Here is a 13470-nt window from a genome sequence, read left to right on the forward strand (position 1 = left end):
CTCGGGCCTTTGGCCGAATTGGCTTATCTTAGCCAGGAACTAAAACCTTTCGCAGCACCCCTGGGTTAAGATGTGGGGTGAGATGAGGTGAGGGGAAGGTGCTGGCACCAGCCTGTTGCCGGAGGGTTGCATGCGCAGATGTTGGCCGAGGACGGTGTGAGGCTCGGTTGCGATGCCCTCTAGGTTGAATAGCCGGATAACACACACTGGGCCCACAGGTGAAGAATGGCGACTCGGAGAGATGCTGGGGAAGGGGACTGCATCCCAGCGAGAATGAGGGGAGGAGGGGGGGGGGAAGAGGGCGAAGGGAAGACGACAGGAATAATTACACTGATAAATGCTCCTCACGTAATAACGCCCGACTGCTATGCCAGCTTCTTTATTTCTCTGTCACTTTCAGTGCGGTCTCAGTGTCTGAAATCCCGAGCTCTTTGTTGCTCACCCGGTTTGCCTCCTTCTCCAGCAGTTTCACCATTTTCTTGGCGTTCTGTTTGTAGTCGGCCTTCTCCTTGATGAAGTTCAGTTTGATGCTGTGCAGGCTGTGTGAGTGCTTAGCCCGGGCGGTCATCACCTCCTTGTCCAGCTCGCTGATCCTGGCCAGCTGTTGCTGCCGCAGCACCTGATGAGGAGGGGGGGGGGGGATGCGCAAAAGAATTTGTTTTATTATTATTATATTTTCTGCCTGTAAAATTTGTTTCCCTCCTTCCCCTCGCCACCTGCGCGGCCCAATTTAGCCCCCCTAGAGAGTGAATTTCCTCGGTGGGGGGGGGGGTCTCCCGATCGGTCGTTGGAAGAATGGCGGAAACCCTGTGATCGGAGATTCTGCCCAAGTTACGGCAGCAGATCGGAGGATGTGGGATTCAGTGGTGCGCAACCTTTATTCGATGTTTCAAAATAACTCAACGGTTTGTAAACATAGGGACGGGACCTGCATCTGTGTTTCACGTGTGCGATGTCTGATCTCCGTTCAGACTCCGTGCGGACCCCCATCTTATATTTTGCAAATATCAGAATCCCGGAAACGTCGAGCAGACCAGTTGATGCTCGTTACAAACTCCAGAGTTCCCATCATTACCACGCTGCACTGTATTGCAGCACAGATTCACTTCAGCATCGACTTCCCCCACTTCCTGCAGCCACACTGCACCTCCCCTTTAAGAGGTGCTGGCAGCCTTTAAGTGGTGCTAGCCACTCACGATATCTGGGCCCCCTGCTGGTGAGCAGCCACTCAACAGCGCAGGCAGGCTGGCTGCACGCAATAATCTTAGAAATCACCAGGCAGCACGAATGTTACGTGCTGCCTGCATCTCAATAACCGGACGCAGGTTAATCATGCACCACGGCCCCCACGCCCGGTGTCAGGGGTTATCCAATATAACCCCCAAGGTCTTTTATTTGTCTGATTTCTCGCTGTGCTTCCTGTTGTCTCGTGTGAATATCACTTCTGCCATTTAGCCATTTATACACCTGACAAACCTTCCCGTTTCTTTTCCTGTGTCTGTTTTTTTCCCTTCCCTTCCCCATGCTCTGTTCCTTTTTAAATGCTGTTCATCTGTCCATAACTGAAATGCTAAGTTGTCCGTTCTCTCCACAGATGCTGCCTGACCTGCTCAGTGTTTCCAGCATTTTCTGGTTTAGTTTCAGATTTCCAGCATCTTCTTTTTGTTCTGCTTCTATTCAGTTTCCATTCATGACTTTGAAGACTTTTTTTCTAAATCATCCTCAGGATGTGGGTGTCGCTGGTAAGGCCGGCATTTATTGTCTTGTTTAGTTGCCCTGATAGCAGTTTGAGGCAACTGAGTGACTTGCTGGGCCACTTCAGAGGGCAGTTAAGAGTCAACCACGTTGGTGTGGGGACTGGAGTCACGTATAGGCCCAGACCAGGTAAGGACGGCAGGTTTCCTTCCCTAACGAATATTAGTGAACCAGTTGGATTTTTACGACAATCCGACAGCTTCATGGTCACTTTTACTGATCCCAGATTTTTATTCCCAGATTTTTAAAAGCTGAATTCAAATTCTCAAACTGCCATGGTGGGATTTGAACTCATGCTCTCTGGATTACTCGTCCAGCAACTTAACCACCGTAACCTGTGCTTCAATTAGGTTGCCCCCCCCGCCAACCTCTAACTACAGGCGAGTGAAGTGGGGGAAGAGTTGGAAGCTTTAAAAAGAAACTGCCCAACCGAAACGCTTCCCTGAGGCGAGGGACTCACTCACTTTATACTCCTCCAGTCCCTCGATCTCCTTATTAATCTGAACCAGCTCAGTTTCCTTTTCTATTTGCGTAATTTCCAGTTCTGAATAAAGCAGAAAAAAAAAACCCGTCAGATACACGGGGACTTCGAACCCAGCTCTGTGACTGGGCGCATGCAGTGAACTAGCATCAATATTATAAATATTAATAGATTACACCTAAGATAAAATCTTTTACATTGTGTCTTATGTCAAAGGAAGACTTGTGTTTATACGGCGCCTTCCAAAACCTCAGGATGTCCCAAAGCGTTTTGCATCCAATGAAGCACTTTTGAAGTGTAGCCACTGTTTTGTAGGGAAATGTGGCAGCCAATTTGCACACAGCAAGATCCCACAAACAGTAATCAGATAATTGACCAGACTCTGGGGGAATCAAGGGATATGGGGATCGGGCGGGAAAGTGGGGTTGAGGTCGAAGATCAGCCATGATCTTATTGAATGGCGGAGCAGGCTCGAGGGGCCGGATGGCCTACTCCTGCTCCTATTTCTTATGTTCTTATCTGGTTTTGGTTGAGTGACAAATATTGATCGGGAGAACTCCCCTGCTCTTGTTCGAATAGGGCCGTGAGGTCTTTACGTCCAGCTGAGAGGGCAGACGGGGCCTCGGTTTAACGTCTCATCCGAGAGACGGGCCGGGAAGGCCCGAAGTTCAATCACTGGTCGGGTTTGATTGTCGGGGGGAAGGGAACCAATTGAGGGACCTGCTGCTGTTCAATACAGTCGCCCCACACCCCCCCCCAAACACCCCTCCCCCTCACCCCCCCTGCACCACTCAGTCCCCACACCAGCCACCTCTGGGCCTCTCATGAGCTGATTACTAATCTGTTCCAAACTAACTCCTTGCGCTGTAGGCTCTCCTCCATTAGCATCTGGGCTGAGGTAGCCCCACATTGAAATCAGTTGGGTCACACACTGCCACCAGAGAGGGGATTTAAAGACGGGTGCCCAGGGCTCACCCGGTGCACCACTCAGTCCTCTGAATAAGGGCTGGTAAGGGTGGCGAGCAATTCGCCCACAGAGACGGCCCAGCTTGTGTTCCCTGGTCCGAGCTGAGCTCAGTGACGAGGCTACAACAGGCCACTGGGACCCCAGTGTCGAAGGGCAAAAATCAGCCATTGCTCCCGTTTCCTCACCTCTTACCTAGTTACCCCTGGTGAGCGAGGAGAGGATTCGACTTGGCTGTGGCCTCCCCCACCCACCCCGACCACCATCTCCTGTCAACATTCAGAGGGTAGTCTGGTGGGAGTGGATCCCCCGACTGTCACAGAACCCACCTGATCCGCTCCGCCAGATTACGCCCTGGTGGAAGGTGAAGTTTATGCATCAATGTCCAGGCGGCCATATGAAGACCATAGGAACAGGAGAAGGCCATTCAGCCCCTCGAGTCTGATCCGCCATTCAACTAGATCCTGGCTGATCTGTATCTTAACTCCATTTACCCGCCTTGGTTCTGTAACCCTTAATACCCCTGCCTAATAAAAATCTATCAATCTCAGTTCTGAAATTTTCAATTGATCCCCATCCTCAGCAACTTTTTGGGGGAAGAGAGTTCCAGATTTCCACTACCCTTTGTGTGATGAAGTGCTTCCTGACATCACCCCTGAACGGCCTAGCTCTAATTTTAAGGTTATGCCCCCTTGTTCTGGACTCCCCCCACCAGAGGAAATAGTTTCTTTCTATCTACCCAATCAATTCCTTAGAACAGACCTCAGCTGGAGTATTGTGTCCAATTCTGGGCACCACACTTTAGGAAGGATGTCAAGGCCTTGGAGAGGGTGCAGAGGAGATTTACCAGAAAAGTAGCAGGGACAAGGGACTTCAGTTATGTGGAGCGACTGGAGAAGCTGGGATTGTTCTCCTTGGAGCAGAGAAGGTTAAGGGGAAATTTAATAGAGGTGTTCAAAATTATGAACGGTTTTGATAGAGTAAATAAGGAGAAACTGTTTCCAGTGGCAGGAGGGTCAGTAACCAGAGGACACAGATTTACGATAATTGGCAAAAGAACCAGAGAGGTGATGAGAAATGTTTTTATGCAGTGAGTTATGATGATCTGGAATGCACTGTTTGAAAGGGCGGTGGAAGCAGATTCAATAGTAACTTTCAAAGGGCCGAATGGCCTCCTTCTGTGCTGTATGATTCTATGAACTGTACTTGTACGCAGAGGTGACTAGCACTCGTGAGGACACTGGAGCGGTGGATGGGGGGTTACCACGTTTGATCGATCTATTGTGTTAAGGTCCGCGGCTTCCATTTAACAAACCTTGTTTCTGGGTCTCAAATTCGGTCAATATTTTCTCTTTTGCTTTCCTGATTTCTTCCATGTTTTTGTGGTTCTGATCACTCAGAGTGATGATCTGATTCTGCCTCTTCTCAGTCCTTTTTGCCATCTGTACTATGTATTCTTGCTAAACAGGATTAGAATTAAAATACATAAAACAGAAAGTTTATAAAGCGATGTATCAAAATGCTAATTAGATAAGAGTATTGCAATCTGCAGCATGATGTGAGCCAGTAACACATTGAGGGGATCGGGTGGTTTATAGATGATGATAATCCACCGTCTGTGAGTGCCATGTCCCAGTAACACATCGAGGGGATCGGGTGGTTTATAGATGATGATAATCCACCGTCTGTGAGTGCCATGTCCCAGTAATACATCGAGGGGATCAGGTGATTTATAGATGATGATAATGCACGGTCTGTGAGTGCCATGTCCCAGTAACACATTGAGGGGATCGGGTGGTTTATAGATGATGATAATCCACGGTCTGTGAGTGCCATGTCCCAGTAACACATTGAGGGGATCGGGTGGTTTATACAGTCCCCGTCGCATATAGTGGGCACGTTCATGTGAGCCCGATTTGCCCGCTATACGCGATGGCTGGTATAACGTTATTTAATTAAAAATCATTTCAAGTCAATTTTTAAAAAGCACTGAGGGAATCTTCATCCTCCGTCTCTCCACTTCCCGCTCCGTGTATATTTACAGAGCCGTTACTCAATGCCTAACTGACAATAGAGACATGCCATGGCTGTGATCCAAAAGGGGAAATGGATCATGGAGGATTTTAAAATCTCACTGTCAGCTCTTCCGAGGCAAATTGGGTTGGAGATTAAAGACCTGGATCAGTTTAAGGGGTGACTAAAAGTGGTGGGTTTTAATGATCAGAATAGAATCATTTGGCACAGAAGGAGGTCATTCGGCCCATCTTGCCTGTGAAGGAACCCCTTCGACCGCAAGGCCGTCTGACAGCGATCGACACGGAACGTTCTGGGCGTCCTGCAGGGAAAGGAGAGGGTGAATCCGACCGGGCAATTCCCCGACCAGACGGTCGGTACTATTTGGCAGAACGTCTCGTCACCAGAAGTGACCAACAGGCACCAGGATGTAGCCTGGATGGTGGTGAGAAGGGCCTTCCGCAGTGTGGTTTATCCAACACTCATGGAGTCCCAGCGTCACCTCGCGCTGCCCTCGAGGCTGAGGTGGGGACGAGACCGTCGTCCACGTCCTGATGGGCTGTCCCTTCGTGCGGAGGGTGTGGAGAGAGATGTGTTGGTATCTGTCCCGATTCATCCCCAACAGCTTGGCAACACAGGGCGCTGAGCTCTAGGGGCTGTTCCCCGGGACGCACACCGAGACAGATACCACCTGCAGCTGGAAGACCATCAACTCGGTGAAGGAGGCCCTTTGGTCCGCCCGAAACCTGCTGGTCTTCCAGCCGGAGGAGCTGTCCACGACCGAGTGTTGCCGACTGGCACACTCCGAGGTGCTGCGGGACGCACTGAGGCGAGGTGCGGCCTATGCAAAGGCTCCTTGGGGAAAGGCCACCGTGTAAGGCCACCCCGCCTCGTATTGTACAGAATGTATTAGTAGATATGTACTGTGTTTTGAATTATAATGAAGGGATCGGAGTGTGTACGATCTGTATTGTACTGTTTTGAATTGTAATTGTGTATTTACATTGAACTGTGTGTATCTTTAAATTTTATGAAATAAAGTATATTTTGAAATTTTAAAAAAGTGCTGGTTCTTTGAAGCAGAGTCTTAAAGGAGGAGGTGGAGGTGGAGAGGTTTAGGGAGGGAATTCCGGAGCGTGGGGCCTGGATGGCTGAAGGCACGGCCGCCAATGGTGGGGAGAGGGGAGTGTGGTAAATGGAAGAACAGAGAGTTTTGGGGAGAGGTGGAGGAGGTTACAGCGATAGGGAGGGGCGAGGTTATGGAGGGATTTAAACACGTCAGACTGTCATGTTAATTCTGAAACAAAGCCGGAAGGTGTTCAGCTCAGCAAGCCGGCAAGAAGGGCTCGCAGCAGGGGTGAGGGGGTGAGGGGGTCTACTGTTCTCAGACTGACCGATGGATCTGGAATTCCACACGGAGCCTCAGTCAGCTGATAAAAGTAACCTGCCTCCCCCTGGTGGTTGGAATCGAGTACTGTGACAGCCTTTCAAATCCCACCCCCTGAACTGGACAGGGGACAAACACAACATAGTTGCATTTATAGAAAAACGTCCCAAGGCGCTTCACAGGACCGTGATTAGATAAAACTGGGTGCCAAGCCAAAGGAAGAGATTTCAGGAAGGGCGGCTAAAAGCGGTGGGTCAAAGAGGTGGGTTTTAATGAGGGTCGTAAAGGAGAGAGGGGGGTTTTAGGGAGGCAATTCCAGAGCATGGGACCTGGACGGATGAAGACATGGCCGCCAATGGAGGGGAGAGGAGAGGGGGCAATGCGCAGGGGGTCACAGATGGAGAGTTCTGGGAGGGGGGTTTCAGGTGGAGGGAGTTACAGAAATAAGGAGGGATGAGGCCGAGGAGGAATTTAAACATAAGGATGAGAATTTTAAATTCAAGGCGTTGCTGGACCGGGAGCCAATGTAGGGTCAGCGAGCACAGGGGTGATGGGTGAGCGGGACTTGGTGTGGGTTAGGATACGGGCAGCAGAGTTTTGGATGACCTCAAGTTTACAGAGGGTGCAACGTGGGAGGTCAGCCAGGAGAGCACTGGAATGGTCGAGTCTGGAGGTAACAAAGGCACGGGTGAGGGTTTCAGCAGCAGATGAGCGATATTACAGAATTGGAAGTAGGCGGTCTTTGTGGGAGGGGATATGGGGTCAGAAGCTCAGCTCAGGGTCAAATAGGACACCGAGGTTGTGAACACGCTGGTTAAACTGAGACAGTGGCCGGGGAGGGGGATGGAATCGGTTTCAAGGATAAGGAGTTTGTGGCGGGGGCTGAAGACAATGGCTTCGGTCTTCCTAATGTTCAACTGGAGGAAATTGGGGCTCATCCAACACTGGATATCAGACAAGCACTCTGTCAACACAGAGGCAGTGGAAGGGCTGAGAGAGGTGGTGGAAAGGTAGAACTGGGTGTCAGCAGCAAACACGTGGAAGCTGACCCCATGTCTTCAGATGATGTCACCGAGGGGCAGCACGTAGATGAGGAAGAGCAGGGGACCAAGGATAGACCGCTGGGGAACCAGAGGTAAGAGTGCGGGAGCGGGAAGAGAAGCCATTGCTGGAGATGCTCTGGCTACGATTGGATAAGTAAGAGTGGAACCAAGCGAAGGCAGTCTTCCTGAGCTGGACAATGGAGGAGAGGAATTAGAGGAGGATGGTGTGATCGATTGTGTCTAAGGCTGATGAGGGGCCGAGGAGGGATAATGCAACTCAGACAAAGTCGCAGATGTTATTTTTGACTTTGATCATGGCCGTTTCAGTGTCGTGGCAGGGGCCTTGGAAATAACTCTTCCTCCGAATTTCCCTTCAACTTGTGTGGTCTTCACTCTACTCCTCCTGTCTAGCACAGCTTAGAATTATACACGTGTCTGATGTGTGTGTGCATCCCCGTCTGTGGGATCTTGCTGTGCTCAAAATGGTTGCTCTATTTTGCCTGCATAACTAGAGCTACTACACTTCAAAGAAAGTCACTGTTTATGGGGCACTTTAGGATATTTTTGAGACGTGTAACAAGGTGCTGTATAAATAAATGTTCTTTCCATGCGTGGCTCTATGAATCTGTCTTTGTGAGTGTGTCTATGTGGCTATTGGTGTATCGGTATAACTGTGTGTGTGTGTGTGTGTGTGTGTGTGTATATACCCGCATCCAACCCACCCTAAAAATGGTGGGAGCATGGTGGTTTGTGGTGATGGGGCAGTGGAGGGGGGGGGGGTGTTGGCCAATATTGAATGGAGGACTCTGTACGAATCTGTGTGCCAGTCTGTGTGTGTGTGTGTGTGTGTGTGTGTGATTATGAGTCTGTGTGTGTGGGTGAGATTGTACGAATCGGTGTGCCTGTGCCTGTATGTGTGTGTGTGTGTGTGTGTGTGAGAGAGAGAGTGAGTGATTGTGTGAATCTGTGTGCCTGTGACTGCCTAACTGAATCTGTGTGTGTCTCATTGTGCTTGCCTTAATCTATGTGTCTGTCTACATCTTTCTCAAATTTAAAATTCTCATCCTTATTTTCAAATGCCCTCAACCCTTCCTATCTCTGTAACCTCCTCCATTCCTACAACCCTCTGAGATCGCTGCGCTCCTCCAATTCTGGTCTCTTCTGCAACCCCGATTTTAATTGCTCCACCATTGTTGGCCGTGCCCTCAGCTGCTTAGGCCCCAAACTCTGGAAATCCCTCCCTACACCTCCCCGCCTCTCTCTCTGCCTTTAAGACGCTGCTTAAAACCCAATTCTTTGACCAAGCTTTTGGTCACCTGTCCTAATATCTCCTTATGTGGCTCGGTGTCAAATTTTGTCTGATAACGCTCCTGTGAAGCGCCTTGGTGATGTTTTACTATGTTAAAGATACTGTATAAGTGCAAGTTGTTGTGCACTTCGCTCTTTCTCTCTGTGCATGTTTTCTTTGTGCAATCTCTTTCTCCGCCTTTCTCTATGCATTTCTGTCTTTCCCCTGTGCGCCTCTATCTCTCTCTCATGTGCCGCTCTTCCTATGCGTGCCCTCTCTCTCTCTCTCTCTTTTCCTGTGTGCCTCTCTCTCTCTCTGTCACCTGCCTGGTTTTCGCAGATGTATATGTTTTTAAAACCGAAGCCCATTAGTGTATGATGGTGGGGGGGCGGGGGGGGGGGGGGGGAGGTGGGGAAAGGAGCTGTTTGCACAGAAATCATAAGGGTGTTCTTTCTATTCACAATGACTGATTGCAACCAGGACGTGAAGGCTTTATTCAGCATCTCAATGAACCGTCATCAGCGGCAAAACAAATCTCAGAACCCGTGCCCTGATCCCGGCCCCAATCCCTGATCCCGGCCCCTGCCCCAATCCCTGATCCCAGCCCCTGTCCCGTCCCTTGCCCCGGTCCCTGATCCCGGTCCATGATCCCCCGGCCCCTGTCTCGGTCCACGATCCCGGCCCCTGACCCAGTTCCCGATCCCGGCCCCAGTCCCTGATCCCGACCCCTCTCCCGATTCGAGCCTTAATTCTGGTCCCTGACCAGTTCTGGTTCTGGTTTTGGATTGGGGTGGGCTGGGGGTGGTGGGGGAGGGCGTGGAAATCTTGGGTACAATACCCTGCCTCACTGCTGGGCTCTGGGAGCTGGAGTCCAAAGCCCCTGCTCATGGTACAAGCCGCTCTCTAGCGCTGCAAGGCGACGGCTGGCTGTGTACTTACGGTCTCCAGGCGTGTCTGCTGCGCTTCTCTTTCCAGGAACTCATTCTCCTGCCGCCTGCAGAGCGATGGCTAAAGAAAGTTATCAGCAAGATCACATCTCTTAAAAAAAACACAGGCATCGCATTTCAGCATGAGTTAAGATCAGAGATCTGTACATAATCTAGAGTCATGAGTTCAAATCCCGCCACAGCAGCTGGGGAAATTAAATTCAATTAATTAAATAAAATCTGGAAAAAAAAACTAGTATCAGTAATTGTGGCTGTGAAACTACCGGATTGTCGTGAAAACCCATCTGGTTCACTAATGCCCTTCAGGGAAGGAAACCTGCCGTCCTTACCCGGTCTGGCCGATATGTGACTCCAGACCCACAGCAATGTGGTTGATTCTCAATTGCCCTCTGAAATGGCCCAGCAAGCCACTCAGTTGTACAATCTCGCTACAAAATGTCACAATAACAATAAATCCGGACGGACCACCCGGCATCGGACCACTAGGCACCGGACACGACAAAGGCAAAACAAGCCCAGTCGACCCTGCAAAGTCCTCCTCACTAACATCTGGGGACTTGTGCCAAAAGTGGGAGAGCTGTCCCACAGACTAGTCAAGCAACAGCCTGACATAGCCATACTCACAGAATCATATCTTTCAGCCACGTCCCAGACTCTTCCATCACCATCCCTGGGTATTCCCTGTCCCACCAGCAGGACAGACCAACCAGAGGTGGTGGTACAGTGATATACAGTCAGGAGGAAGTGACCCTGGGAGTCCTCAACATTGACTCCGGACCCCATGAAATCTCATGGCATCAGGTCAAACATGGGCAAGGAAACCTCCTGCTGATTACCACCTACCGCCCTCCCTCAGCTGATGAATCAGTCCTCCTCCATGTTGAGCATCACTTGGAGGAAGCACCGAGGCACAGAATGTACTCCGGGTGGGGGACTTCAATGTCCATCACCAAGAGTGGCTCGGTAGCAACACTACTGACACAGCTGGCCGAGTCCTGAAGGACATAGCTGCCAGACGGGGCCTGCGGCAGGTGGTGAGCAAACCAACACGAGGGAAAAACCTACTTGACCTCATCCTCACCAATCTACCTGTCGCAGAGGTATCTGTCCATGACAGTGTTGGTAGGAGTGACCACCGCACAGTCCTCGTGGAGACGAAGTCATGTCTTCACACCATCCAACGTGTTGTGTGGCACCATCACCGTGCTAAATGGGATAGATTCAGAACAGATCTAGTAGCTCAAAACTGGGCATCGACGAGGCGCTGTGGGCCATCAGCAGCAGCAGAATTGTATTCCAGCACAATCTGTAACCTCATGGCCCGGCATATTCCTCACTCTACCATTACCAACAAGCCAAGGGATCAACCCTGGTTCAATGAGGAGTGTAGAAGAGCATGCCAGGAGCAGCACCAGGCGTACCTAAAAGTGAGGCGCCAACCTGGTGAAGCGACAACACAGGACTGCATGCATGCTAAACAGCGGAAGCAACATGCTATAGACAGAGCTAAGCGATTCCACAACCAACGGATCAGATCAAAGTTCTGCAGTCCTGCCACATCCAGTCGTGAATGGTGGTGGACAATTAAACAACTAACGGGAGGAGGAGGCTCTGCAAACATCCCCATCCTCGATGATGGCGGAGTCCAGCACGCGAGTGCAAAAGACAAGGCTGAAGCATTTGCAACCATCTTCAGCCAGAAGTGCCGAGTGGATGATCCATCTCGGCCTCCTCCCGATATCCCCACCATCACAGAAGCCAGTCTTCAGCCAATTCGATTCACTCCATGTGATATCAAGAAACAGCTGAGTGCACTGGATACAGCAAAGGCTATGGGCCCCAACAACATCCCAGCTGTAGTGCTGAAGACTTGTGCTCCAGAACTAGCCGCGCCTCTAGCCAAAATGTTCCAGTATGGCTACAACACTGGCATCTACCCGACAATGTGGAAAATTGCCCAGGTATGTCCTGTCCACAAAAAGCAGGGCAAATCCAATCCGGCCAATTACCGTCCCATCAGTCCACTCTCAATCATCAGCAAAGTGATGGAAGGTGTCGTCAACAGTGCTATCAAGCGGCACTTACTCACCAATAACCTGCTCACCGATGCTCAGTTTGGGTTCCGCCAGGACCACTTGGCTCCAGACCTCATTACAGTCTTGGTCCAAACATGGACAAAAGAGCTGAATTCCAGAGGTGAGGCGAGAGTGACTGCCCTTGACATCAAGGCAGCATTTGACCGAGTGTGGCACCAAGGAGCCCTAATAAAATTGAAGTCAATGGGAATCAAGGGGAAATCTCTCCAGTGGCTGGAGTCATACCTAGCACAAAGGAAGATGGTAGTGGTTGTTGGAGGCCAATCATCTCAGCCCCAGGACATTGCTGCAGGAGTTCCTCAGGGCAGTGTCCTGGGCCCAACCATCTTCAGCTGCTTCATCAATGACCTTCCCTCCATCATAAGGTCAGAAATGGGGATGTTCGCTGATGATTGCACAGTGTTCAGTTCCATTCGCAACCCCTCAGATAATGAAGCAGTCCGAGCCCGCATGCAGCAAGACCTGGACAACATCCAGGCTTGGGCTCATAAGTGGCAAGTAACATTCGTGCCAGACAAGTGCCAGGCAATGACCATCTCCAACAAGAGAGAGTCTAACCACCTCCCCTTGACATTCAACGGCATTACCATCGCCGAATCCCCCACCATCAACATCCTGGGGGTCACCACTGACCAGAATTTTAACTGGGCCAGCCATATAAATACTGTGGCTACAAGAGCAGGTCAGAGGCTGGGTATTCTGCGGTGAGTGACTCACCTCCTGACTCCCCAAAGCCTTTCCACCATCTACAAGGCACAAGTCAGGAGTGTGATGGAATACTCTCCACTTGCCTGGATGAGTGCAGCTCCAACAACACTCAAGAAACTCGACACCATCCAGAACAAAGCAGCCCACTTGATTGGCACCCCATCCACCACCCTAAACATTCACTCCCTTCACCACCAGCGCACCGTGACTGCAGTGTGTACCATCCACAGGATGCACTGCAGCAACTCGCCAAGGCTTCTTCAACCAAACCCGCGACCTCTACCACCTAGAAGGACAAGGGCAGCAGGCACATGGGAACAACACCACCTGCAAGTTCCCCTCCAAGTCACACACCATCCCGACTTGGAAATATATCGCCGTTCCTTCATCGTCGCTGGGTCAAAATCCTGGAACTCCCTACCTAACAGCACTGTGGGAGAACCTTCACCACACGGACTGCAGCGGTTCAAGAAGGCGGCTCACCACCACCTTCTCAAGGGCAATTAGGGATGGGCAATAAATGCTGGCCTCGCCAGCGAGTCCCACATCCCATGAACAAATAAAAAAAAAGATGAGGGACCCCCTCGAGCTCAACCTCCAGTGCCCCCTCCTTAGTGAGCGCCCCCTTTCACTCGTTGCCATGGATACTGGACGGCCCTGCCTCCTACTTGCGCTCCTTTGCAGCTGTCTCTAGAAAAGCAAGAGGAGAGGGAATGGCACTGAATTCCAGCTCTGGCAACATCCCATGGCCGGAGACACCTGCAAAGGTCGATCTGACAAGGGAAAGA

General features: G+C 50.7%; 1 protein-coding gene across 1 annotated transcript in view; it reads right to left on the reverse strand.

The window, feature by feature from the left end:
- The window catches only part of ccdc166 (coiled-coil domain containing 166), a 37865-nt gene that overhangs the window by 12263 nt on the left and 12132 nt on the right, over positions 1 to 13470 (reverse strand). Inside the window, exons 4-7 of the mRNA XM_067980090.1 lie at positions 9871 to 9925; positions 4516 to 4660; positions 2220 to 2299; positions 443 to 619 (exon numbers count right to left, since the gene is read on the reverse strand). Coding sequence (XP_067836191.1) covers positions 443 to 619; positions 2220 to 2299; positions 4516 to 4660; positions 9871 to 9925 — 457 coding nt within the window. The remainder of the gene's footprint in view (positions 1 to 442; positions 620 to 2219; positions 2300 to 4515; positions 4661 to 9870; positions 9926 to 13470) is intronic.

The sequence above is a fragment of the Heptranchias perlo genome, chromosome 1 (genome assembly GCF_035084215.1).
Source record: "Heptranchias perlo isolate sHepPer1 chromosome 1, sHepPer1.hap1, whole genome shotgun sequence".
Taxonomy (NCBI): domain Eukaryota; kingdom Metazoa; phylum Chordata; class Chondrichthyes; order Hexanchiformes; family Hexanchidae; genus Heptranchias; species Heptranchias perlo.